Source organism: Pogona vitticeps, chromosome 3 (genome assembly GCF_051106095.1).
Source record: "Pogona vitticeps strain Pit_001003342236 chromosome 3, PviZW2.1, whole genome shotgun sequence".
Lineage (NCBI taxonomy): Eukaryota > Metazoa > Chordata > Lepidosauria > Squamata > Agamidae > Pogona > Pogona vitticeps.
In genome coordinates this window covers 627653-652366 of record NC_135785.1, presented here as the reverse complement: position 1 = coordinate 652366, position 24714 = coordinate 627653, and the positions used below count along the sequence as shown (strand labels likewise).

The 24714-nt window shown below is 57.0% G+C and overlaps 1 protein-coding gene and 1 long non-coding RNA gene across 2 annotated transcripts; both read left to right on the top strand.

Annotated features, from left to right (window-relative positions):
• Positions 1–5261: 5261 nt before the first annotated feature.
• On the top strand, positions 5262–6058 carry LOC144588378 (uncharacterized). Its single transcript, XR_013543908.1, has 2 exons — positions 5262–5335; positions 5492–6058. It is a non-coding gene; the product is annotated as an uncharacterized LOC144588378 (long non-coding RNA).
• A 12540-nt stretch (positions 6059–18598) lies between these two features.
• On the top strand, positions 18599–24239 carry HES1 (hes family bHLH transcription factor 1). Its single transcript, XM_020808522.3, has 4 exons — positions 18599–19173; positions 19451–19546; positions 20465–20552; positions 23266–24239. Exons 1-4 carry the CDS (start codon positions 19066–19068, stop codon positions 23814–23816), a joined length of 843 nt encoding a protein of 280 aa, XP_020664181.2. The 5' UTR covers positions 18599–19065; the 3' UTR covers positions 23817–24239.
• Positions 24240–24714: the final 475 nt, after the last annotated feature.

Below are 24714 nucleotides of genomic sequence, written 5' to 3'. Positions count from 1 at the left end.
CTTCACAGAGGCTGACACACCTGCCTGAGGAGTCCTGGCTGTCTTCATCTCTGCCCTGGTCCCAGAGTTTGACTGAGCTTTGCTCAGCATCAGATAAGGCACAGACCAGGTGTTCATGGCTGCCAAACAGGTGAGCAAGGCACAAGGCCCTGCAGGTGTCCACTCTGGACAGGGGGTAAGGCTCTCTTTCAGGTGGCCCCTCAGGTAAGCCTTGGTCCTTCAGATCTGCCTCAGCCACAAGCATCTATCCGGGGTGTTACAGCAAGATTCCAGGGGGATGGGGGGGATGGGGAGGATGAACCCCACACAGTATGCTGGTAACAAAGAGCACATCCATGCCCTCTGCTCTAGCCACCAGATCCCCACTTGGCCCAGCACAGCGCCACCTGACAGCATCCTGTGGGATCTGCGGTTTGGACAGATATCTTGAGCACCCTAGCACGGCAGTCCTGGGGAGGGTGCCAGAGCACCCCAGCAGAGAATTCTAAATGCTCCCCCCCCCCAGTATGCATGCTGGAACCCCATAGGATGGGAACCTCGCCAGCGGAGAGTGCCGATCTCTCCAACAACTCCCAGCGCTTGACTTGGTGGCACAAAACCACTTCTTGCATGGGATACTCAAAAGAGTAGGAATGGTACGGGAGCCGTGGCAAAGGGAAGGATGGAGAGCCACATCAGAGACCATTTCCCTCACCTGGTGGAAACCACTGATCCCCGAGGAAGGGTTCTGTGTGACACGAAAACTGGCACCCTGAATATCAAGTGGTCCACAAAGGGGCATGGTGACTATTTCTGTGAGCGAGAATGGTTTCTTATCATTCTCGGTGATTTACCTTCTTCTGCTCGGACAGGCCCCACATGCCCATTTCCCAAAGGCAGAACCAGGGATTTTCATCCATCCATCCATCCGCAACCCTGGAAATGACTCAGCAGCATGCAAAGCAAGTGATGACTCAGCGCTCAAAGAAGCCAGACCGCACCACCCAAGAAGGCCGTTGCACAAGAATCTTGCAAGGGATTAGCCACAGTTAGTGGCATGGGATAAAGTATAGACCGGTTTCCCCTTCTCAGCTGAAAAGTGCCAGCCACAGGCTTCTTCTGCTCCATGACCTCCCCCTCCTGTGCATTACTCATCTGCTGGAGACTCTGAGTCCAAGTGTCTCCTTAAGAACACGGGTGGGATGGGGTGGGGGCAAGAGCCAAATCCCTTAAGCCACCAAGGTCTGCCCATGGATCTTGGCCTGCTTCCCACCCACCCTTGTCCAAGCCTGGTCGGTCTCTTGCCCAGGCACCACACTGCCCAGGAAGGGTTGTGGCAGTTGCTGGAATTGGGAGAGGGGTCTAAAGGATGATACTCAGCACCCCTTCTCCTCTCCTGCAAAGGCTCCCTTGTGGGGGAAGTGAGACAAGATGACATGTAGACAGGATCCTGGAGAGAAAGAAGAGGAGCTTAATGTATTCACGAAGGCTTTCACGGCCGGGATCTAATGGTTGTTCTGGGTTTTTCGGGCTCTTTGGCCGCGTTCTGAAAGTTGTTCTTCCTAACGTTTCGCCAGTCTCTGTGGCCGGCATCTTCAGAGGACAGCACTCTCTGAAGATGCCGGCCACAGAACAGAGAGTGCTGTCCTCTGAAGATGCCCATGGCCACAAAGACTGGCGAAACGTTAGGAAGAACAACCTTCAGAACACGGACAAAGAGCCCGAAAAACCCACAACAACCAAGAGGAGCTTACTCGATACCTCACCTAGATTTGATCTAGGACCCACTCATTTGTCTTTCAGGCAGGCCAAAGTATTTGTAAAGCTCTCCTCCAGCATCACATTTGAAACAAATCAATCTCTTCCCCCCCCCCCCCCGTCAACTTTCTTAACTGTACAGATTTCACATCTCGACCTGGTGATCAGAAATCCAAGGCTGTGGAGGATCTTGGTCTCCAGGGAGGATCTTTTTGACACTTGAGGATCTTTTCTAGTTCCTTTATTGCTGCCCTTCCAAGCTTCAAGCTTCTTCTGATTTCTTGGCTGCAGGCTTCATTTACACAACACCCGAAACAGAGAACAGCCACAGGCATGAAACTGCACATGGCCAAATGCAAACGAGAAAGCATTTTTAGAGCTGAAGCCCAGTGCAGGAAGATCATGACCAGGTGGCCTTGTCTTTCTCTCAACGTCTTTTCAAACCGGACATTGAAGTTACAGGCACTAAAATTAAAGTTCCAAGATGGGAGACGGAAAATGTTTGTTTTCCTGGAGTTTTATCTATGTTTAACCCCCGAGGCTTCTTTGAAAGGGACTTTGCCATTTGTTCCTGGGTGCTTCCGCTTCCCGCCAGCAGAGGAAGCACAGAGGGCAGGAAAATGCGATAGAACAGCTCGCGGAGTGGCCGTCGTCTTTGCCACCCGTTGAGATAAGAGAGGGACAGACAATGGATTCGACCATCATCGGGCAGGAGAAAGAGAGAGAGAGAGAGACAGAGACAGAGACAGAGACAGAGACAGAGACAGGGTGGGGGGGGTGGACTGGTTGGGGAAAAACCCTCAAACAGGAGAGGTTCCACAGCTTCAACATCTGGCCTGCAAAGCTCGCAGCACAGCTTGTTTCTCGGTGATGTGTGATGGTCCCAGGACCCACCCCTGCTCCGGGATTTGCTCAGGCCTTGTGCTCTGTGCTCTGGGCTGGCTGACAGGGAGGGACATTCCACCGGCGGAGGATCCGGTCGCCCGCTGGGGGGGGCACGGCCAGGAAGGGCCCTGCGCTCCTCTTCAGCCTTTGCAGACTTTGGCCGTAAGATCCTTGCTGGCCACCTGGCCGCCCAGGGCCCGCCGCCGCCACCCCGCCGCCTTTTCTATTTGGTGCCTCGACCGTTTGGAAGGAAAAGCAGCGGATGGTGCGAGGGGGAGGGGGAGAGAAAGGCGCCCCTACGAATCCCTTGCCCGGTCTTTCCTCCTTGCCTGAGGATGTTTCCAGGAGGTCACCAAGATCAACAACGCCTGTCTGTCCTTTCCTTCTGCCAAGGGAGGCCAAAGTGGTTCGGGATGCCTGTCATCCGTCTGGTTGGTCCTCCTTGTCCCGATCCCGGGTTTGAATCCAAATCCTCCTGGCAATTATTAATCTGGCAGCATCCCTGGAAAGTCTGGTAAGGTTCCTGGCCAAGCTGAGGCTGGGCGCCCGGAGCAGAGTTGCACAGAGGGTGGCAAGGCCTCCCGTCCGGTTCCCCTCCTCGCCTTGACTGCTGAAGTGCCTCGGGAGCAGAGACACAAGGACTGTTGCGAGGATGCTGCCCAGGGATGCGGGTGTGACAACCCCAGACCTACTGGGATCTGCCACACGTTAACTAAGCTGCCACCAACCATTCCCTATAAGAAGTCACACAGACCAGGGATGGATTTTCAACAAATAAAAGAATGAGGTTTATTTAAAACAACACACAGGCAAAATAAAATGATCAGGTGAATAAGATATAGTAACGTGGCTTATTCTCTTTCATACATACACACAGTTTGGTTCACACAGACCACTTAACTTGAAGCACAGACCCTGAACCTATCAGTTCTGGCTAACCAACAGACACCTGAACCTATCAGGTTGGTACTCTGACACACAGTAGTACCCTGTCTGACACACAGACTCCCACACCAGCTTCTTCTTCCCAGCTGCTGCTTCTTCACATCCCAGCGTCTTTTCTTCACCACACAGGCTTCACATTTATATACAGTACAGCCCCTCCTCCTGATGTCCCGCCTTCCACTCTCCATAGGATGGAACTTTCCCTCCAAACCCATGACAGACAGGTAACATCAGTGCTGTATGTAACAGCGGGCGCCAGAGGGAAGACCCGCGGACAGAGGAGCCCCGCCAGCGGAGACCCGGAGAATCTGCTCACGCCTGAGGGCCTCTCAGGCACCCAGGAGCAACTGCCCTCTCCATTCACCCTCCTCACTTGACCCAGGGAGGAAGGAAGCACCGTAGGGCGGGGTGGTGGTGGGGGTTGCAAAGTGAAGCCGATGGACATCAGGGCCTGGCATGGCGGGCAAGGGAGGGCCTGGCTCTCTGAAGGTGTCGGGGGGGGGAACCAAGCTCAGAGACATCAGGAACTGCTCCCTCCTGCCTAGCACAGCCTGGGCTAGCGGATCTGGCTTTTGGGCACACAGGCCTCTGGTACCGGGAGTGGGTCTTTGTAGTCAGGGTGGACTCCCCCACCCCCTTGGTTCTGGCTGCCCCCTTCCTAAGTCTTCAGAGTTGTAGGAATTTGATTGATTCCCTTTCTTTCATTCATTCATTCATTCATTCATTCCATTTATATCCCACCCATCTAGTGCCTAACCTCTACTCTGCATGGCTAGTAAAGGCTGAAACACAACTACTCAATTCCACCCATGATTAGATTAGGCATCCTTCAGTCTTGAGAGACGATATTTATTTATTTATTTATTTATTTATTTATTTATTTATTTATTTATTTATTTATTTATTTATTTATTTATTTATTTATTTATACCCCACCCATCTGGCCTAAAAGGCCACTCTGCCAAGGGATGGTGATGTGCTCTGAATAGAGGACTCTGACAGCGTCTAGTGTGGCTGAGAAGGCCAATTCGAGAGTGACCATCCCTTCCACACTGAAGACAAACACAATCTGTCCCCTGGTTTTGCCGCTTTGGGGACTGCCTGTTAGCCTCGGCCTGCTGGACAAGTGCTTCTTCAGATAGGGAGAGGCTATACTGCACTCCCTGCCTTCAGGCTGAATGCTCAGAGGTCAAGGTTTCCCATCTGTGGAGGTCCATTCCTAAGGCCTTCAGATCCCACTTGCAGATCTCCTTGTATCGCAGCTGTGGTCTCCCTCTGGGGCAATTTCCCTGCACTAATTCTCCATACAGGAGATCTTTAGGAATCCGACCATCAGCCATTCTCATGACATGTCCGAGCCAATGTAGACATCACTGTTTCGGTAATGCATATATGCTAAAAATTCCAGCTCGTTCTAGGACTACTCTGTTTGTAACTTTGTCCTGCCAGATGATCCCAAAAATGCATTGGAAACAACGCATATGGAAGGTGTTCAGCTTCCTCTCCTGCCGTGCACAAAGGGTCCAGGACTCACTGCAGTACAGGAGTGTGCTCAGGACACAGCCTCTATAGATCTGGATCTTGGTGTATGCCGACAGCTTCTTATTGAGCCATACTCTCTTTGTGAGTCTTGAGAACATGGTCACTGCTTTGCCAATGCGTTTATCCAGCTTGACATCTAGGGAGAGGGTGTCAGAGATGGTTGAGCCAAGGTACACAAAGTCATGAACAACTTCCAATTCTTGTGTGGAGATGGTAATAGAGAGAGGTGAGTCCACGCCCTGGCCCATGTCTTGTGTTTTCTTCAGGCTGATTGTTAGTCCAAAGTCTTGGCAGGCCTTGCTGTCTCCATCTGTATCCCCTTTTCTTGGTGTACCACTCTCACCTCATATGTCCTCCTCCTCCTCTTCTCTTTTTGACCCAGGTTGTGAAAGCATAAACACTGTTGTGTCTAAGAGAGGAACAAGACCAGGAGGGACCTCAGCCTGTCTTCTGCAAATCCCACTCCCTGGCAGAGAAACAACAGGAAATAAGGGGCCCTTCCCTGGAGCATTGTTGTTTTTATTGTAAGCCGCCTAGAGTGGTCTAATACGATCAGATAGGCGGGATAGAAAATAAATAAATAAATAAATAAATAAAATATAAATCTCCATGGGGCTGTTTTCTCCTAACAGGGGTAAACCAGTGGCCTCCCTCTTGGCAGGGTGTCCTTCCAGCTGAAGCTACCCATCCACTGAGGCCCAGCCTTTATCCACGAGCGGTTGAGCTGAATCGAACTCCAGACGATTCCCCAATGTTGCCTGGGGGGCCCTTGGCACTCACCCTGAAGGGGAGGACCCCCTTCGGACAACAGATGCCGTCCTGCAACCGCCTGGCGGAGGGAGGGGCTCCAGGTCCCTCGTGTTGACCGAGAGGAGGATGGCAAACCTGCCCCTCTGAGCGAGCAAAGCAAAGCGGTTGTGGGAACCAACTTTTCCCTCAGGCAGGGAGGCAGGAAGGAAGGAAGGGCTAATCCTGTTTGGTTCAAAGGCCACCGCGTCCTGGCCCTGCCTTAAGCGCTCCGGGAGCCCCTCGGGCAGAGGGCCAGTGGTTGATCATTCTCCAGGGGAGTGTGGCTCTCCAGCATGAACCTCCAGAAGCCCTGGGAGAGAGGCTGGAGGAGGAGCGGCCGCCACTGCGTGGACTGGGCTGGGCTGGGGCTAGGGGGGAAGAAGCCCCTTCTCTGGCCTGGCCTGGGATGAGTAGAACAAGATAGGAAACAAGTGGGGGGGGGGGAAGGGAGGGAAGGAAACGGGGAGTTCTCCTGCCAGCAGGCCGGATCAGTGGACACTTGTCGTGAGGCTTCTTGCAGTACACCGTTAGCAAAAGCAGGGACGGGGGAATTTCAAAACAGGTGGAGGAGAGATTGGGGGAAGGTAGACCTTCTCAGCTCCAAAGCTTTCCTTGCTTGGGCTGTTGCTGCTGCTGCTCAGGGATGTACGCATGTCTCCTTTGATCGCGCACAAGGGTGCGCACCTCTTAAGATATCCGGCTGTTGCCTAGGAGGCCATTTTCTGCCCTGCCCCCCCCCGCAAACCCACTACCCAGGAATGGGGAGAAGCCCCTTGGGTGGGCCTGACGATGGCAAGAGTTGGTTGTTCAATTTCATTTATATCTCACTGTTCTCAAGGTGGTGAGGGGTAGTTCCAGTTGGGGGCTGAAGACACGCTCCAAGTTGCATTGAGGGGAACGGCAGCCGGTCTTCCCTTCAGGCATTTCCTGGAAGAGGCTGAGAAGTCTCACCTCCAAGCTCCCCCCCCCACCCCCGGAACTGGAGGCACTGACATAATTTATGGGAAGAGATATTGGCAAGCCAGAGGCCAAGGTGCCTACAGACAGGTTTAGCCTTGTGCTGCTGTGTATAAAATCCAGGAAGGCCCCAGGCAAGGAAGCCCGGTTCCTGAGCGAGGGGGCTCAGCTCACCCCCACCCCCCACCCCCCGGGGCTTCTGAAAGGGCGCTTGGTGAAAGGTAGGCACAAGAGATCTCCCTGCCAAGGAGGGGAAGAGATTAACCCCTTGGGTGTTGAGGTGCCCTCCTGGGGCCCTAAAGAAGTGCCTTTTCCAAAATTGTCGCACACCCCTTCTTCCAGGGACCAAGCAAGCCCCCTAAGCCCCCCTCCCCCGCACACACACAAGATCCTGTAGGATTGTCAAGAGGAAGCAGGGACGGTCCGGTGGGTAACCAGGGAAACTGCCTGGCTTCCTGTTACAGCGAAGAAAGGAATCCCACCCCCCCCGCACCCCCCCCCCAGAAGGCTGCCAGTCAGAGCAGATGATTGCAGAGCTGAATGGGCCAAGGGGCCGACTCCACAGAAGGCGGGTTCCTGAGTTCCCTGGGCTCCTCATTGGCTCGTCTGTGCCCTGATGGAGGTCCTGACAGGGTGAGCCTCGGCAGCCCTCACCTGGCCTCCAAGACCACCTGTTCTTCTGACGGCTCTCCCTCCCCCCAAACAGTGCAGACAAACCCCTCCCCACTTCCTGTTTAACCCACCCTGAGCTTCTCCCAGACTTTTTTTTACACTTTGCACTTTGTTAACTTCTGATACTCTTATCTGAAGCCACACAGACCCTGCTGAGCAGGATCGCTCCATCTGCAATTAATCATTAATGCCGCCAACAGGAGCCCTCTGCCGAGACCTTCCGGAGGGGGTGGCCCACCTTTGCCTGGCCCATTTGCCTGGGATCCAGCAGAAGCCCTTGGCCACCAAAGGGCCTCCGGTGGAGAAAACCAAGTGCCTTGGATGTGAGATCAAAACCAGGAATTGGCCGTCGGGAGGTCGGGAGGGCAAGCTCGTTGGGTAGGAAACAAGGGAGGCTGCAAAGGCATTTCAGGGTGTTGGCTCCTTCCTTGCAATCGAGAGCCACCGCTCTCCGGCAGGCATCTTGGCTGAAATGAGATGGGTCTTCCTCTCGTGTGAGCCCCCAGCCTGTGTCCCCAGAGCCTGGTTGCATGGCAGGGAAGCGCTATCCAGCCAGAGGTCCTTCTCACAATCAGCCAGCAGCCTGTTGGACAGACAACCAAGGGTATCTATTCCGCTTTCACTTAACAACAGTCCGATTGTAGCTGGTGCTAGGCTGAAGGCACTACAAATAATGAGTGGAAATGACTTCCATTTCCAAGTGGCATTTAAAATTCTTCACTGGTCACACTGGGCTCCTCCTGCCTCAGAAATGGATTTCAAAACTGAAACTTTTGTAAACTGTAGCTCCAAATACTGTGTGAGGATTGATGCTGATCTACACGTTTTCTTTCAGCTTCAGTTCTTCTGCTCTTCCTTCTTGCACTAGATTATTCAGCCCTGCTCTTTTGCATCATGTGTTTCAATCCTGATTTCACCAGTGTAACAACAACTTTGCACAGCCCCCGTCTCTCCTTCCCCCCTTTACAAAGGGTGAACAGGCCAAGTGATGGCCATGTGCCCAGGGAGCTAAAGGCAAAGGAAAGGGGCATGAACTCTGGCTGGTCACCCCCCTGGCTGCTGTCCATGCTTTCTCCTCTTGCCCTCTGCTTACAAAGACAGTGGTGGGTGCTGGCAGGAGAGGGGCTCTAAAAGGACCCTTGCTCTTCTCCTCCACCCCAAAGAAGTCCCTGGAAGGGCCTCCTGGCAGGGAAAACATCAGTGGGTGGCTGGCAAGGCCTCTTTGCCAGCTGAAATCCTGGCTGTGAAGGAGTCCCTGTCTGTCCTCCCAGCCTCCTCCTCTTCCCTCCACACCCTGGCGGGGGGGCGGGGGCGGAGGAGTACCTTCTGCCAGGGTGGCTCATGCTCTGTCCCCCTCCCCATGATGTCAAGGGAGAGCCTCTGATGGCATCTTCCTCCTGGCAGCCCTGAAGCCTGATGTATGAACTTTATGAAACAGGCACCAGCCTCTGATTGCCCTGGAATTGTCTGGGATTGTAGCAGCTCCTCCGTTCCCAGGTGCTTTCCCCTCCAGAAGACCTTGCCTTGGCATCCTCCCCTCTTGAGAGGCTTGGCTTTAACAGCCTGCAATAAAGATAGCATGGCCCACATGGATATGTTGCGGGCGGGGGGGGGGGGCTCTGCTGCCGATATCCTGCTCTCTGCCCCTGACAGCTGAGGAGCAGCTGCTGTATTGGCTCACAGCAAAGGGGAGATTTGCAGGGAAGCAGGGGCGGGGGGGATGGGGGGTGTAGGGGGGGCTGGCCAGCTCTCTGACTTTGCAGAAGGACTTGTCCCCCCCCCCATGAAGCCGACTGGGGAGTCTCTTAAGACAGACCAGGAAGGGGGAGCTTTAAAGAACAGAAGACCGGCATCAGTTTGGTTGGTCTGGTGAAGTGTCCCCGAGAGTTTCCGTTGATGGACGGTGCAGAAAGGTAGTAATAAGCAAATAAAACACATTAGCATATTTAAGACTAAGCAGAACTGACTAAGCTGAGGCAATTGCACTTTGGTACATCAGGAGAAGGCAAGACTCAGTGGAAAAGAGAACAAGGTTGGTGGGGTGGGGGTGGAAAGGAAAGGAAAGTAGAGGGAATGGATTGATCCAGGATACAAAACCAGGGCCTTTGGTTTGCAGGATTGGAGCAGGGCTGTTAATAGAGGACCTTCTGGAGATCACAAATTGGTAGGATCACCATTCACCAAAAGCCCCTTGGCAGACATGATAGCGAACTGCTGGATCGCTCAGGAGTTTACGCCTCTGGCTACGGAACCAGAGGCTGGGAGTTTGATTTCCCCGCTTGGCCTCCTTGAGAGGGACTGGCCTCAGTGATCCACAGGGTCCCGTCCAACTCTGCACCTCTAAGATGATGAACGCCAAGGGCTAACAAACGTATGTCCGTGTGAGCTTTGACAACGGCATCTGAAGAAACAGGCTGCAATCCATGAAAACCCAAGTGGAAATAAAGTTTCTAGTATTAAATAACCCCCCCCCCCAAATAGTTCTGTTTCTGTTGCTGGGCTAAAAGATAGCATGCTTACCGCTCTGAAAAATATATGGGGATTTGCCTGATATGCTAGCACCCAAGCTGATGGGGGGGGGCAGGGCAGGGCAGGGCAGGGCAGCAGGGGAGGAGTTTTGGCTTTCTTCCAGGCCATGGAGGGTTTGGGGGGCATTTCAACAAACAGCAGGCACGCATTTCCAGAGTTCCCAGCAGAGGAGCCCCTGCTTCCCAGGCAGGCCACCGGCCGTCCCTGGAGGCTGCGGCTGCTGTGTGCTCCCTTGCATTCTGCGCATGGTCAGGGGTCCTTTGGTGCCCTGGGTTTGTTTCCCATGCCAGCAGACTTGGCAGCCGGCCACCCACTCTCCACCCGACGGGAGCCACTGGGTCGCTTCCTGTGCCAGGCCGCTGCTGTTGAGAGCAAAGAGGATCCAAGAGGAAATGGAAAGGCAGATTCCAAGAGTCCCCCCCCCCCAAGATGAAAAGGGCCAGAAAGAGCAACAAGAAAGGGGCTTCTTGCTTCTTCCTCTTCACTCCTCAGTCTTCGAAGGGGAGGAACACCACGGCACGCTCTTGCTCCCCACCTGGGAAAGCAGGCGCCATGGCTTTGGGAGCAGCACCTCTGCCTGGAGCCTGCCTTCCCCAGCGGAGGAGGGGAGGGGGCTGGCTTGCCTTCCAGACCCTGCCCTGCAAGCCTTTCCCCTCTGGTCTTGGAGAAGCAGGAGCTTCTGCAGGGGTGGCGGGTGGGGAGGGGGCTCTTCTGCTCCGGGGCAGCGCGCTCTGTGCATGTTCAAGGTGCCTCCTTCACTATGTGATGCTGAGCTGAGCCTTGTCCTCGAACTTGCTTCTGGGCCTCTCCCTGTCGCTTCCGTCCCAGGAGTGGCCTGGCACGAGGCCCACACATTCGTCGAGGGACCCACTTCTAAGACAGCTAAGAAGACTTTCAGGTCTGAAAGACAAGACCTCCCGCAACCCGAATGCCACGGGCGAGAAGCTTCCTGAGCCTGACACGAATTCCCTTGCTCTTCCCCCTCAAAGCCCCTCCCTGGAAAATCCACAGAAGCTTTTGCTCAGATTTTTCCACAGAGGAGAAACCCAAGTCCAGACTCAATGGTGTGGCCGCCGTCTGCATGGCCGCTGAACTGCTCCTGACACCAGGCTACGAGCAGCCATTCTGTGACCCCCCCCCCACTCTTAAACTCACGAAGCAATAAAGGTCCTTGTGGCTTGCTGGCGTCTCAGAGAAGCCTCGGCTGGGATCAAGCCTTGCAGGAGGTCCCAGCCCTGCTCCAGAGGAGCGCACTGCCACTGGTGGGGACTTCAGGGCCACCCTGCTCAGACAAGACAGGCCTCCTCTGCCCTGAGCCAGCATCCTGGTTGCTGGAGCCCCCAAGCAGGACCCTTGGGAACAACTCAGTGAGTGTCCCCTCCCAAAATTCAAGGGACAGAGAGGACAGCCTTGCTTCCCCGGCAGGTTCTCTGAAAGGATCTGTGCCCCGTTTGGCAGAAGACTGCTCTGCTGACCTTTTCACCAAAGCTTCCACCCTCTGAGCCACACTGAGAGTTGGTCCTCATGGATCCGCATGCAGAAGGAAGACTTTGTTCCCTCCCCCAGCCCCCCCCCACACACACACACAGGCACTCTGGGCATGCCCGTGAAGTGAGCAAGAGGGATTTCTGTCAGAGAGAGGGAGCCTGGAAACCTGGGTTCTAATTCTGCATTTGTAGTTTCTGGAATGTCTTGTTCCATCTGTCTACAATGTGATCACAGTGGGTGCACGGATGCTAAAGGGATCCCAAGCCAAAGGCCATTTAAGAGCAGCCGCAGCAGCAGTTGTGGCCATCCATTCTTTAAAGGCAGGACACCCTGCACCCAAGGCAGGCACCTGGCATGAAAGAGCCAGGAGGATGGTGGCGGCAGCTCAGGGGCAAGAGGTTGGGCTCTCTGCTCCGTGAAAGCCCCAACACGTCCTCCTGGGGCAGATCTTTCAGGTGGCACTAAGTGCCTGGCTGCTTTGGCTACAAGAAGCCAACATGGTGTGGTGCCTTCCTCGCTTCAGAGGCCGTTGCAAACCCTCTGACCCGAGGGGCCCCAGAGAAGCACGTCACGGGGTGCAGCCAGCGGGATGAGAGCCAGGTACCAGCCAGGTTCGCCAAGGACAGGTGCCACTGGCCTCCCAAGATGGCAGTGGCAAAGGAGGAGCTTGTGGTCAAGGGGAGGACCTGGGCCGACAGGACGCCACCCAAGAGAGCACCCCAGGTGTAAACCCCTCCATGCAGCAAGCCAAAAGCTTCCTCCAGGATCACTCCACCCCAACTAACAGCATTCCTTTTATTTTATTCATGCGAGCATACATCCTGCCTTTTAAAAACAACCAATGTGGTGTACAAGAAGAAAAAGCCATTAAATATTAAAATGAGGAATGTGCTGTCACGTACCACCTTTGGACCAATGTATGTGAACCAGCCCCATTCTGGTCCAAGTCAGGATCGCTTTCCTGGGGCAACCCTGGGGTGGAGCAAAGGGCCCAGGAGGCACAGCAGCCTCTTCTCCAGCCCATCGGTTCAATCTGCCATTCCCACTTTGCAAGTAGAAATGGGGAAAGAGAAAGAAGAACCAGGAAGACGCTGAATGTGGGCTCAAACCCTTGAAAAGGAAGCCTCTTCGCTTTTACTCGACTGAAACAGAAGGCATAGAGGCTGGACCTGTGCATGAGCCCTGCCAGCCCTTCCTCGGTCAGCAGGTGGCCCCTCCTCCGTTCTCAAATCCGTGGAGTCGGCACCAATGTCAATAACAACAACAACAACAACAACAACAGGGTTTATTAAACCACGGGGGAGGGAAATCAGCATTGCACAAAGAAGCCCACATATCACCTTTGTAGTCAGCTAGCTTCATTTGCTCTGAGTCTGTTTCTTTTTTTCTGCCCTGCGGGGGGGGGGGGGGACTAGAGTCTGCTCTTCTCCTCAAGGGCAGAGGCCAGGCACTTCTGAAGCTTGAGCCCACAGGAGAGAGGGCCTGTATGCCTGCCTTGTTGAGCACTGGGAGGCCTCGAACGGCTGTTATCCCTCCCGGATGCCATGCAGACAGGCCTCCTGGCATTGCTGCCTCCAGAGCCACTGCCGGGCCAAGGCGGTCTCTTCCTCACCAGCTCTGTGAGATGACTGGGGGCCTTGCCTTTTTTTGCATTTCCCCATGGATGGGAATGGGGTTTTCCTGGAGTACTGGAGATGCACAAAAGCTGGCGTGGACCTGGATGAGAATTAAGCCAGAACATCTTGAAAAGGGCACTGGGTGAATGGGCACCAATCACCCTTCATGGGGTGGGGGGGAGCAGGCAAGAGGGGCAATTCACTTCCCTGATTTAAACCAACAAAAAAGCTTCTAGCAACAAGAAGCCAAGAAAAGGCCAGGATATTTGGGGTGGGTGGCTTGTATTTTGTTGCTCTTTCCAAAAAGTGGGAAATGACTCCAGGCCAGCTGTAGATCTGACGGTCTCCAGGAGCAACCAAGGGAGAGCCCCTTGTCTCCGCTCCAGGTCCAGCCGGCTTGTTGCAGGCAGTGGCCTGTTCCAGAGGGGGTCCCCCTGAAGATCTTAAGGTCACCAGGCAGCTGGCTGGCTGGCTCCCCCAGGGCTGTTGAGGCTTGACCCAGAGGGTCTGCCCTGAAGGGCTAGCGTTTCTTTCCTGAGGTACAACTTGCCAACTGGCCTGTATTCTGGGGCTAGGAGGAAACTCAGACGAAGGGGCAGGTGAGCCTGGGGACTGGGAATCCAGAGCAAGAGCCGCCTCTCACTGGCCTGGCCAGAGAAGAACCCCCAAGCAGATTGGGGGTGCCCGGTCAGCCCCACCCAGGCTGTTCCTGGGTGCCCGTTGATGTGGCAGAAGCCTCTTCCTGGCCTAGAACAAACACCCCCCCCCTCACAGGCTGCTTTTGAAAAGGCAGAAAGGCCTGCATTGAACCAAGCCCAAAAGGAGCCAGCTCCTCTCCCCACACACACACACACCCCACACACACACCCTCCACTTGCTCCAGGGAGATCTGCAAACATGTCTCTTCTTTCCTGGGCCTTATTTTTCTCACGGTCTTTGAAAAGGCAAGAGATCAGGTGATACGTGTGGGACTGGCCCCATCCAGGTGCAGAGTAGGTGGGGGGGGGGAGATGCCGTGTGGTGCTCCCAAAGAAAGAAAGAGAGAGAGAGAGAGAGAGAGAATGAGGGAGCCTTTTGGTTCAAGCCAGCCTGATTCCTGGCAGCCTGGTGACTGAGCCTAAGCCGACAGAGCTGAGTGTGGGAAAGTCAGTGAAGCGGAGGGGAAAGAGAGAGAGCCGAGAGCCAGCAAGAAAGGGGAGGAATTTTCCAAGGTCTCCAGCAAAATACTTCACTCCCTGCTCCCCTTTTCCCCCCTCCCCCCCTCCGGGGCCCACCCTCAGCCCTGACTCACCACCTGATGCCTCCTCGGCTGGGGGGGGCAGGCAGTGGTTTGCAAGGGGCCCCCTGCCAGGCCCGCCTGAAACCTCTGGTGCTTCCAGAGGGCCTGGCAGTTAGTTGGGTCTGGGAGTCTGGGAAATCTCCTTTCAAGCGGCAAAGGCTTCAGGCGGCAAAGGGAGGCTCATCTGCAGGAGCCAGAGGGCCCGTTCGGAGGCTGGCTGCCAAGGCCCTGTGCCAGCCAGAGCAGAAACCCCCCTGCAGGTGGATGCCAAGGGAGGGAGGAGGGGGAGACGGCCAATCCCTCTCCACCACCAGCAGCCTCTCAACCACTACCCCACCCCATCCCCAAGGGACATCCTGTTCGCGTGAGACTCAGGAGGCCCAGCCTTTGCTTCCGAGGCCCTCTGCAGTTCACCTGGAGAGACACGGACCTCCCTCAGGACCTCTCCACAGTCAGCAAGGGAATCCCTTCCTTGCCCTCCCCCACCCACCCACCCCCTGGCACAAGTTGGGGCAGGGGCAGAGAAAGCAGGGCCTGTAGAGGGGTGGCTTCATCCCGTGTGCTTGCGTGCAATTTTTCAGCAGTTGGCTTCCTACTCCCCTGAGGAGACAATGGCCCTCCTCACGACCTCTCCATCAATTTGTGTTGTCTGTTCCAAAGGAACATCCAGTTTTCTTGCTAGGTGTCTCGAGAGCTGGCAATAAAAAAAAGGGATCAGGGTTGGGAGGAAAGGGCGCTTGGAAGAGGGAGGGGCCGACAGAGAGTTTGGGGCTAAGCGCCCGGAATTGCCAGGTCCCTCTGCTGCTGTTCTTCCAACCACCTCTGCAGGAGGAGACATTACTGAGAATTGGGGCCCAAGGACTGAGTTCACAAGCGGCACCAGGGGGAAGGGATGGGAAAGAGGGGGCCGTGCCCCCAGCCGCTAAGGCTGAAGTCTGGGGCCACACAGTTACCTTTCCTATCCCATCCACCTTGCAGATGTTGGCGGCACAGCGCCTAGCTAGCCTCTCTGCCTTGGAGGCACCAAGGTGGCACCATGCCTTGCCTGCTAGCTGGCCCAGCCTGGCTGGACTCTCCATCCTGCCCACCCCCCCACCCCCAAATCACTCTGTTTCAGGAGCATGGCAGGCCTAGCTAGCGGAGGAATGGCTGACACAGATCCTTCATGGAGGGCCTGCACACACACACACGGGGGGGGGGGGCAAGCCAGCCTAGAAAAGGCACCCTGGGTTTGGAATCCTTTCCTGGCAAGGCCCAGTCTGCTGGTGCTAGAAGGTGCCTTGCGCCTGACCAGCGGCCCATCTCCCATGCTTGGGGGGGGGGTTTGGAGTGGGGGTCCTGGCTAGCATGATGTGTCACGGTTCTTCCCAGAGTGGTCCCCCACCCAAGACCCCTTTCTCTGCAGATGGAGGGAGACGGGAACACCAAAGAGCCCTTTCCCCGTCTGTCTGTCGAGCAGGCCTCCGAAGGCAGCCGCAGCCAAAGAAAGATCCTGAAGGGCTTGCGCTTAACAGCCTGCTGGACCGCAAGAGGCAGGTCCGCGAGGCCACCCGTTTCCCTGCTTTTCTTCAGAGCCAGAAGCCTGCGGAGCAGCAGCGGGAAGGCCTTGGCCCTCCCTTGCCCGCGCCAGATTCCCATGACTGTCAAGCCCATTTCATGGGAAGGGGCGGGCGGGATTAGAAGGGCAAGCTCGAGGTGAGGCGCGCCCGCTGCTCTCTCTCTCTCTCTCTCTCTTTCTCCCCCCGCCCCCGCCACCCACCGCCCGCCCGTCCCTGGCAGCCAATCCTGCCCGCGAGGCGAGAGCCCCCTAGACCGGCCCCGCTGCCTGGGAACGCGGGAGGGAGCAGCCGAGCCGTGGGGCCAAGTCGCGGCCTGCCTCCTCCCGGAAGGCCGCCTTTGATCCCCTCGGGGCTCATCCCGCCGGCTCCCGGGGAGCAAGGGGCGCCACCATCCTCGCGGGCATTGGGGCCCGCCTGGGCTCTCGGAACCCGCTCGGGCTCCTTTGCCCCTAGATCTGCCTCGGAGACGGGGCGCGGAGGCTGCTCCGGGACAGGAAGGGAAGCCTCCGTCCCTCTGCGCCCAGCTGCAGGCGCCACGAGCCGTCGCCCCGGGAAGAGGCTGGGCGGCCGGGGCTCCCAAACCGCCCGGAGCAGCCAGCGCAGCCCCCCCCCCGCCCGCCCCGCGTCCTGAACACACCGGCAGGGTTTCCGTCCTGTACGACCCGATTAGGAAGATTATGTACAGACACTTCCAACCCCAATGGATCCCTCTGCTGGGAGAAGTGCGGGGGATCGTTAAAGAAATCACCCCACCCTCTGCTCAGCCAAAATCAGTGCAGAGGAGGAAGCAGAGCCTGACCAGAAGTCACGCACCACCACCACCCCCCCCCCGGCGGGTCGCTCCTCTCACTCGGCTTTCGGGGTCATACAGAGATCCGGGACGGGCGAGGTGCGGCTCGGACAGAACGACCCCCGAAAGGCGGCAGGGCGCCAACCTCTGTGTTCTCCGGGGCCTGGCAGGTGGCTACCCCGGGCTGACGCAGGGCACCGACAGCCTCCCCCCTTCCCTGGCAGCCCGAGGCGCGGGAGTGCGTCGCTCAGGCCGCTTTGGCACGCACGCTCCCTCCCGCAGAGGACAAGGACCCATTAGGGCCGGCGGCCACCCCCTCCTGGCCTGGATGCGGGAGACCCCCCCTCCCCTCCCTCCGTCCTCAGATCATGGTTCTCGGCTGTCCAGGGGAATCGGCTTGTCCACTTGCGCCATCCGAACACGGGTGTCGGAAGATCGGAGGCCAAATCGGTCAAGACCGAGCAACAGTAGCTCCTCTCCTCCGTGTTTTTCTTCTAGGAGAGGCGGCGGCGGCGGCGGCGGAGCCAGGCTCGCTGCGTCTTGCAAGGCAAGCAGGCGGCCTAGCAGCCCAGTTCTCGACAGACCCCCCCCACTCGCCCCAGTCGACCCCCGCGACCTGCTCTCCTCCTTTCCTCTGCGGTGCAACGAGGGAGGGCGCAAGGCTGCCCCGGCCTCCCTCCACGCCCAAGGCAGGTGGGGGCCAACCGAGGCCCTGCGCGGCGGCCGGGACTCGCCATCCCTGGGCCTCGCCCGGGCTCCCCCGCGGTTCGAGATGGGGGGGAGGCGGGGTGCGACGGTGCCCCCTGCCCTCGCCCTCGCCCTCGCCTCCTGGCCGGCCGCATTCCAGCCCGGCCTCCGCCAGAGGCGGAGTTTTCCCAGGCTCTGGCGCGGCAGCAGCTGCAGCAGCAGCAGCAACAGCAGCCCTGCGCTCGGGGCCGGCCTCTCTCCAGGCCTTCCCTCCCCGCGCGACCTCTTCGAGCCGCCGCCCGCGCTGCGCCGAGCAACAGACCGCCCGCCTCGCCTCGCCTCGCCTCGCCTCCCTCTGGGGCTGCCGCGGCGGCAGGGAAACTCCCCCGGCACGCGCTGCTGCCCGCACTCCGACGGCCTTCGGGGTCAGACGCAGGCTGGCAGCGATGCCGGCGCCGCGCCGCGCCTCGTCTCTCCTCCTCGTCCTCCTGTTGTTACTCGGGGGAAAGCTCGCCTGCTGCCCGTTCTTGCACCGGCCCGCACAGGGCACAAGGCGCGGATATACGGGGGTCCCTCTTCCCCTTCCCCGCTTCCCAGCCGTCGGGGCTGGCCCCCCGGCTGCCACGCGAGACCGGGCACTGTCCGCAGGGTGAGGGGCGACACCCGGGTTCACCGGGCACGCTAGCTCTCCGGGGACGAGCTCCGGGTACCCCCTCCTGCCGCCCTTGCCGTCGAGGCATACTCTGCCTTGGGATCTTTGAATCCCTAAGCCCCCCCCACCCCCCACCTACGGTCCACGCGCGCGCGCGCGCGCGCGCGCAGAGGCTGCCCAAGAGATTCATGCCGGTCCGGTCAAAGGAAGCGCTCTTCCAAGCTGCCCATTCCCGAAGGCAGAAAGCACACACACACTCCGGAGCAGGGCCCCTCCGCTCCCGTCTCGGCTGGGCCTGCGGCGCAGCAAGGGTTAAAGCGGGTCCTTGATTGACAAGGCGGCTTCTGGTGCCCGGCGCCCAGGCGCGCGCCATTGGCCGCCGGTCGTTGCGCCGGGCAGCCAATAGGTGGGCGCCGTCCACGAGCGGGGCCGCGTGCCTCCCGCTCCCATTGGCTGAAAGTCAGTGTGGGAAAGAAAGTTTGGGAAGTTTCACACGAGCCGTTCGCGTGCAGCGCAGTCTATAAATAGCGGCCGCCAGGCAGGGAGTCGCCCGGGATTCCGCCGCGCCGCGCCGGCCGGGCAGGAGGAGCAGCAGCGCCCGCAGCGGCAGCCGGTCGGTCGGTCGGTCGGGGGTGTGGGCGCGGGCGCGCGCGAGCCGAGGGCGGAGGTTCCCGCTGCTGTTGCCGCCGTCGAGGGGAAGGAGGAGCGCGGAGGGCGCGCCCGGCAAGCAGGCAGGGAGCGAGCGAGCGAGCAAGCGGTCCGCCGGACCAGGCGCGCTAGAGAAGCAGCAGAAGCGCCGGCCAAAGCCGCCGCCGCCGCCTCTGCTCCTGGTGCGGCCCGTGGGACGCACGCAGCCGTCCCTCTTCCCGGGAGCGGCGTCCCCTCCCTGCGCCCCTTCCTGCGCCCGCCGCGCAGAGACGAGCCGCCGGCCCGGCAGGATGCCCGCGGACCTGATGGAGAAAAGCTCCTCGTCTCCCGTGGCAGCCACCCCGGCCAGCGTCCACGCCACGCCGGACAAACCCCGCACCGCCTCCGACCACCGCAAGGTAAAGGCGCCGCCCGAGTCCGGCGGGAGGAGGGCAGGCGGGCTGGAGGGGGGGGCGAAGAAGGGTCTCTTCCTTCCTTCCTTCCTTCCTTCCTTCCTTCCTTCCTACCTACCTACCTACCTACCTACCTACCTACCTACCTACCTACCTACCTACCTACCTACCTACCTACCTACCTACCTTCCATCTTTTCCTTCCTTCCTTCCTTCCTTCCTTCCTTCCTTTCTCGGCGGGCTCCGGGGCTCACCGGCTGGCCCTTTCTCTCCCTCCCTCGCAGTCGTCCAAGCCCATCATGGAGAAGCGGCGGCGGGCGCGCATCAACGAGAGCCTGGCGCAGCTCAAGACCCTCATCCTGGATGCCCTCAAGAAGGACGTGAGTGGCCGCCTTCGCCCTTCGCGCCTCCAGGAGGAAAAGCTAGACGGGGCCGCCGCCGCCCCCCCCCCCAAGAATGGGAGGCCTCTCCCTCTGAGAAAGCGTGCCTCGGCGCTCCCCCTCCCGAAGGACAGGCGGGCCATCGGGGCTGGGGGGTGAGGAGGTCTCAGGTGGACAGAAGGGCCGGCCTGTCTTGTCTGCGACCAGACCCTTTGCAAGGCTGAACGGGGGGGGGCTTCTTCCCCCCCCTCGCCGTCTCCTCTGAAGCAGGGCCCCACGGCTTTTAGCGGGGCTTCCTTGCAAGGAAACGGGCGTTGGATTGTAGCTGCTTTCGTAGGGGGGGGGGGGTCGAAGCTCCGCTTTCCCGGCTGGTCCAATATGCCAGGAGTCTTGGCCGGCAAAGGGCTGACCCGGTGAGAGGACGCCTCCCCCAGGATCCAGAGCTGGTGCTTCTTCTGGCCCAGCCTCGTGGGGGAGGAGGGAGGAGGGAAGGAGAATCCCTCCCTGCTGCCAGGCTTGCTGCCTTTGAAGGCCACACACACACACCCTCCATCCTGTTTGGAAGTCCCTGCCTGGAACCAAACTCCCTGAAAAGAGGCTTAGACTTGGAGAACTGGGTGGTCTGGAGGTGCTGGATTACCTGGGGGGGGGGAACTTACCAGCCTCCTGTGCTCAGGGGGGGGGGGGGCAGACGGTAGCCATTGCCCTTAACCACCTCCTTCCTCTGCAATCTTGCCGCCAGACATGATGGAGATGATGGTTGCTTTTTGTGGTACTGATGGTTTGCACCCTCCTTTTAAAATGTTGTGAGCTACCCCCCCATCCGTGATTCTCAAACCCTCACCCCTACACACACACACACACACACACACACACACACACACTCCAGCTGCTCACTCGGCTCCTCTCCTTCCACAGAGCTCTCGGCACTCCAAACTGGAGAAGGCAGACATCTTAGAAATGACGGTCAAGCATCTGCGGAACCTGCAGCGGGCTCAGATGACCGGTGAGTGGCCCCAGCAGGGCAGGACAGCTATGGGGGTGTGCGTGCGGTGGCGCTGCCGCTGCCACCACCACCGCCTCCTCCTCCTCCTGCTGCCCCTCCTCTCTTCCCTCAGAGGTGATTTCTTCCAGACTTCCGCCTGCGGTTTTGAATGCCATTCAAGCTGCGTTTTACTGACTTGGCTCAGGCAGGCTTTCCCACGGTCTGGCTTTTATTTATAGACACACAACTCCAAGTTGTTACTGTTCCGGAAAAGCGGGTGGGTGTGCGGACAGAGGGGAAGTGATGGGGAGGGTGGCAGCTTGCACGGGCGGGAGGGGAAAGGTTGCCACAGGGAGGAGACCTTTCTCCTCCGCCTGGTCCTCCTGCAGCTACTGCTTGAGACAGGACACGGGGGGGGGGTCTTCTTGGGAAAGAAGGCAAGTGGCAGGGAACACCAGACACATATACACACACACACCCCCCAAGCAGAATGAAGAAAGCATGCAGGGGGGAGAGAAGGAGGAAAGGAGGATGCTGTTTTCTGACCCCAGATCCTGCATAGGTCAATGAAAGGGGGAAACGGTAATCCCAGGATGTAGAAAATATAACCTTCCCCCCTCCCTGTTATAAAATGCCCAACACGGTTCAACCTATCAGCCTTTCTTTTTTTAAAAAATAAATTTATTAAACATCCAACCTAAACAACATAAATCTAACACCACATAAAACAGAATTACATCGTTTTTAATCCTTGTGTATCCTGTTCAGCCTGAATTAATAATTTATATATTTAACTTAGTTCCCTTTCTTTCTGTCTTTTCCTCTAATTTCAATCTTTTTTCAATAATCTCTTCAAAATTTGTCATTTTCCTACTTTTCCCTTCCTTACTATTCCATTCCCTTATCCACTTTTCTATTTGAATCATATTAAACCAAGAAACCCCCTCTTCTCCAAAAATCTCTTTTATATTTCTTTCATCTCTCATCCATCCAGTCTTTTATCCTATTTATGCCTTTATTTTTAATATATTCTTAAGAGTTTTTTAAATAGATTTTTCTGGAAAATTCTTTAAATCCACCACCTGGGATAAAGGAGAGATCGGTGGGCTCAACATACCTTTAAACTTTTTCCAGTTTTCTAACATATTTTTAAGAAAAGGGTTAGTAATATTCTTAATCTCTTCACCAATTTTTTTAACAATGTACTTTCAATTCTTTTTAATATTTCCCATTTTTCCTTCAAATATTGTTTTCATTCTTTTCTCCTCATCCAAGTGGTTTAACAATAAACATTGTTTTCCCAATTTCCTTTTAATCCCATTACACCCTCGGATTCCTCCCAATGTGATTTAAGCCTTTCTGTTGTTTCTCTTGGATTTTTAACTGTGAGTAATGTGTCATCAGCAAACAAGTTTATCTCACCATTTTCTTTATCTTCTGTCCCTAAAATCTGTTTATCCCTTTCAGCCTTTCTTTAAGAGTGTGTTTATTTAACCCTGATAGGCTCTCTTTTTTCCCCTGTTTATTCCGTCTGTGACCAGGCTCCATTCATTCAATCAGTTCAGTTTCCTACCTCCTGGGAGGACTGTTTCCCCCTCCTTCTGACCGGTTGCCACTCTCCAGTCTGGTGGCCTGCTTCCTTAGCATTGCCGGGAGGCTTCTGGCATTCCTGGCCACTCTCCTGCTCACCATATTCACTGTATATGAGTAATTGTTTTTAAATTAATTAATATCCTGCCCTTTTCTTACACAAGGACTCCGTACCATTGACAAAGCAGTTAAGGAACTGATATGGCTAAGATGTTATACGTTGTGATAGAAACATTCAAGGGAACACACTAATCAAAAAACATGGGATTAAAACACTATTTTTTTAAAAAAAAAATCCTATCATAGAAAAATCAAACAGAAACAAGGACACAAATGAAAAGCTAACCCTAAGCAGAAAGATACCCACTAGGCCAGAGGTCCCCAACCCCCGGTCCGCGGCCTAGTGCTGGTTCATGGCCTGAGCCGGACCAGGCCACCAAGACAGACCTCCTGTCCCACCCACCCCTGCACGCACTCACCCCTGCACAGCCCGTTTGTGCATGTGTGTGAGCGCGCACATGCTCATGCACATGCGCAGTGGCACAGCACTCGCACGGGTGCGCTCACTCATGCAAGAGAGCACACGTGCTTGTTCACGCATCTGCACGAGCGCGGGGGAATGCCCCACCTTCCCCAGCTGGCCTGCGGACTGAAAACAGTTGGGGACCGCTGCACTAGAGCCTTTCTGAAAAGGATGGGGGGAAACAGCAGGGAAGGGGCCGGTCTGGGGTTCATCGCCCCCTGCAAGGGAGGGGCCACAGCCCAGGAGTAGCCCCTGGAAAGGCCCTCCCTCCCTGACACACCTGAGTGAGCGTGGAGGACCACCCCATGCAAGTAAGAGCTATGTGTGACCCACCTTTGCTTGCCCCACCCTGCTCCAGCAAGAGTGGTGTGGGTCCAGGGTGGCTGCCGTGGAAATGGTGGCATGTCCTGCTGGACAGGGACAGAGGAGCTGTGGGTGCAGGCAGGACTCGGGGTGGGGAGGAGGGTCTTTCTCCCTTCTGCAAACTGAGATGCCGACAGGATCCCCAGGTTGTTTTCCAGGTATAGCACCTCTCGCCTGGGAGGGGTGGGCCAGGGAGTGGCGTGGGAACAGGGCTGCCTGCCTGCCTCCTTCTCACGGCCCTTTTCTTCTCTCTTGCAGCTGCCCTGAATACAGACCCCACCGTGTTAGGAAAATACCGGGCTGGGTTCAACGAGTGCATGAATGAAGTGACGCGCTTCCTCTCCACCTGCGAGGGGGTGAACACCGAGGTGCGCACCCGCCTGCTTGGACACCTGGCTGGCTGCATGAACCAGATCAATGCCATGAACTACCCCAGCCCACAGCCTCCCTCACAGGTGGCAGCCCTGCAGCCACCAGCCACGGGCGGTCCACACGGGGCATCTTTTGGGCAGCCTCTGGGGCAGATCCCTGCCGGCTCAGCCCCCCCTGCTGGTAACGGGGCGCCTTGCAAGCTGAGCAGCCCTGCAGGAGAAGGCACCAAGGTGTATGGGGGCTTCCATCTGGTTCCGGCCTCCGATGGGCAGTTTGCCTTCCTCATCCCCAACGCGGCCTTTGCACCCCACAGCAATGCGGTCATCCCACTCTATGCCCACGGGGGAGTAGGTTCGGGGCTCCCCCCTGCGGCTGCCGTCTCGCCTGGGTCCGGTGCGCCTTCAGTTCCTGCAGACTCAGTTTGGAGACCTTGGTGAGAGCCGGGGGATTTGTGGCTACCTGCCTCTGGACCTGTGAAGCAGAACCTCTGGGGGCCCACCCAGTCCGTGAGCCCATGCCTGGCACGGCCGGGTCTTGGGGGGCCTCTCCCTTCTTCTAGGGAGAAGGAGCCGGACCCTTCTCTGCCCCTCTGGGGTTATACAGCCTGCAACGGTGCCTTCGTACCTACGGATGGACGGACAGAGGAGCGGATGGACGCTCTGCTCTTTGCTCCTCCCAGGGACCACCTGCGTGGATGGGTCGGTGAAGCCTTGTTTTGACTGTCCATTCGCCCCCCCCCCCCCACGCCCTGCTGCCTGGCCCTTTCTTAAGCAACGCCAAAGATCTCTTCGTTTTTCAACATAAAACCTTCCCTTCCATTTTGGAAGTTCTTTGAAAGAAATAAAAAAAGACTTCTAGTATCACCAGGGGCTGTGGTCTTGGGGGGTGGGGGACGCAGAAGCAGAATATGCAAACCTTGAGTGGGGAGGGAGCTGTTCTGACTGTCATGTGGCTTCTTCAAGGATGCCGAGAATTCTTCCAGCCCAGTCATGTGATGCAGCAGCAGCTGAGCGCTGCGCATCGCATCCTGAAGTATCCCGGCTTTGCTTTGGGGTCTTTAAAACTCTCACACAGGAGCAGAAGCTCCTCTTCGAGACCACCGGAGGAGGGGTGCTGGGGCAGGGCTGCCTGTCCAGACTGTAGGTAAAGAAGCCTTTTTCACTGTGCTGAGCTTCGGTTCCTCTAGATGTGAAAGCACACACACACACACACACCCCTCGCCATTAGCGGGGAAGGAGCCAGTAAGTGCCTTCCTGCCTGTGGCACAGGGGCAGGAGATGCCCCCAGGTGAGGTATGAACATCTGCCTAGTCTTTAGACCTGATCCTTGGGTTGC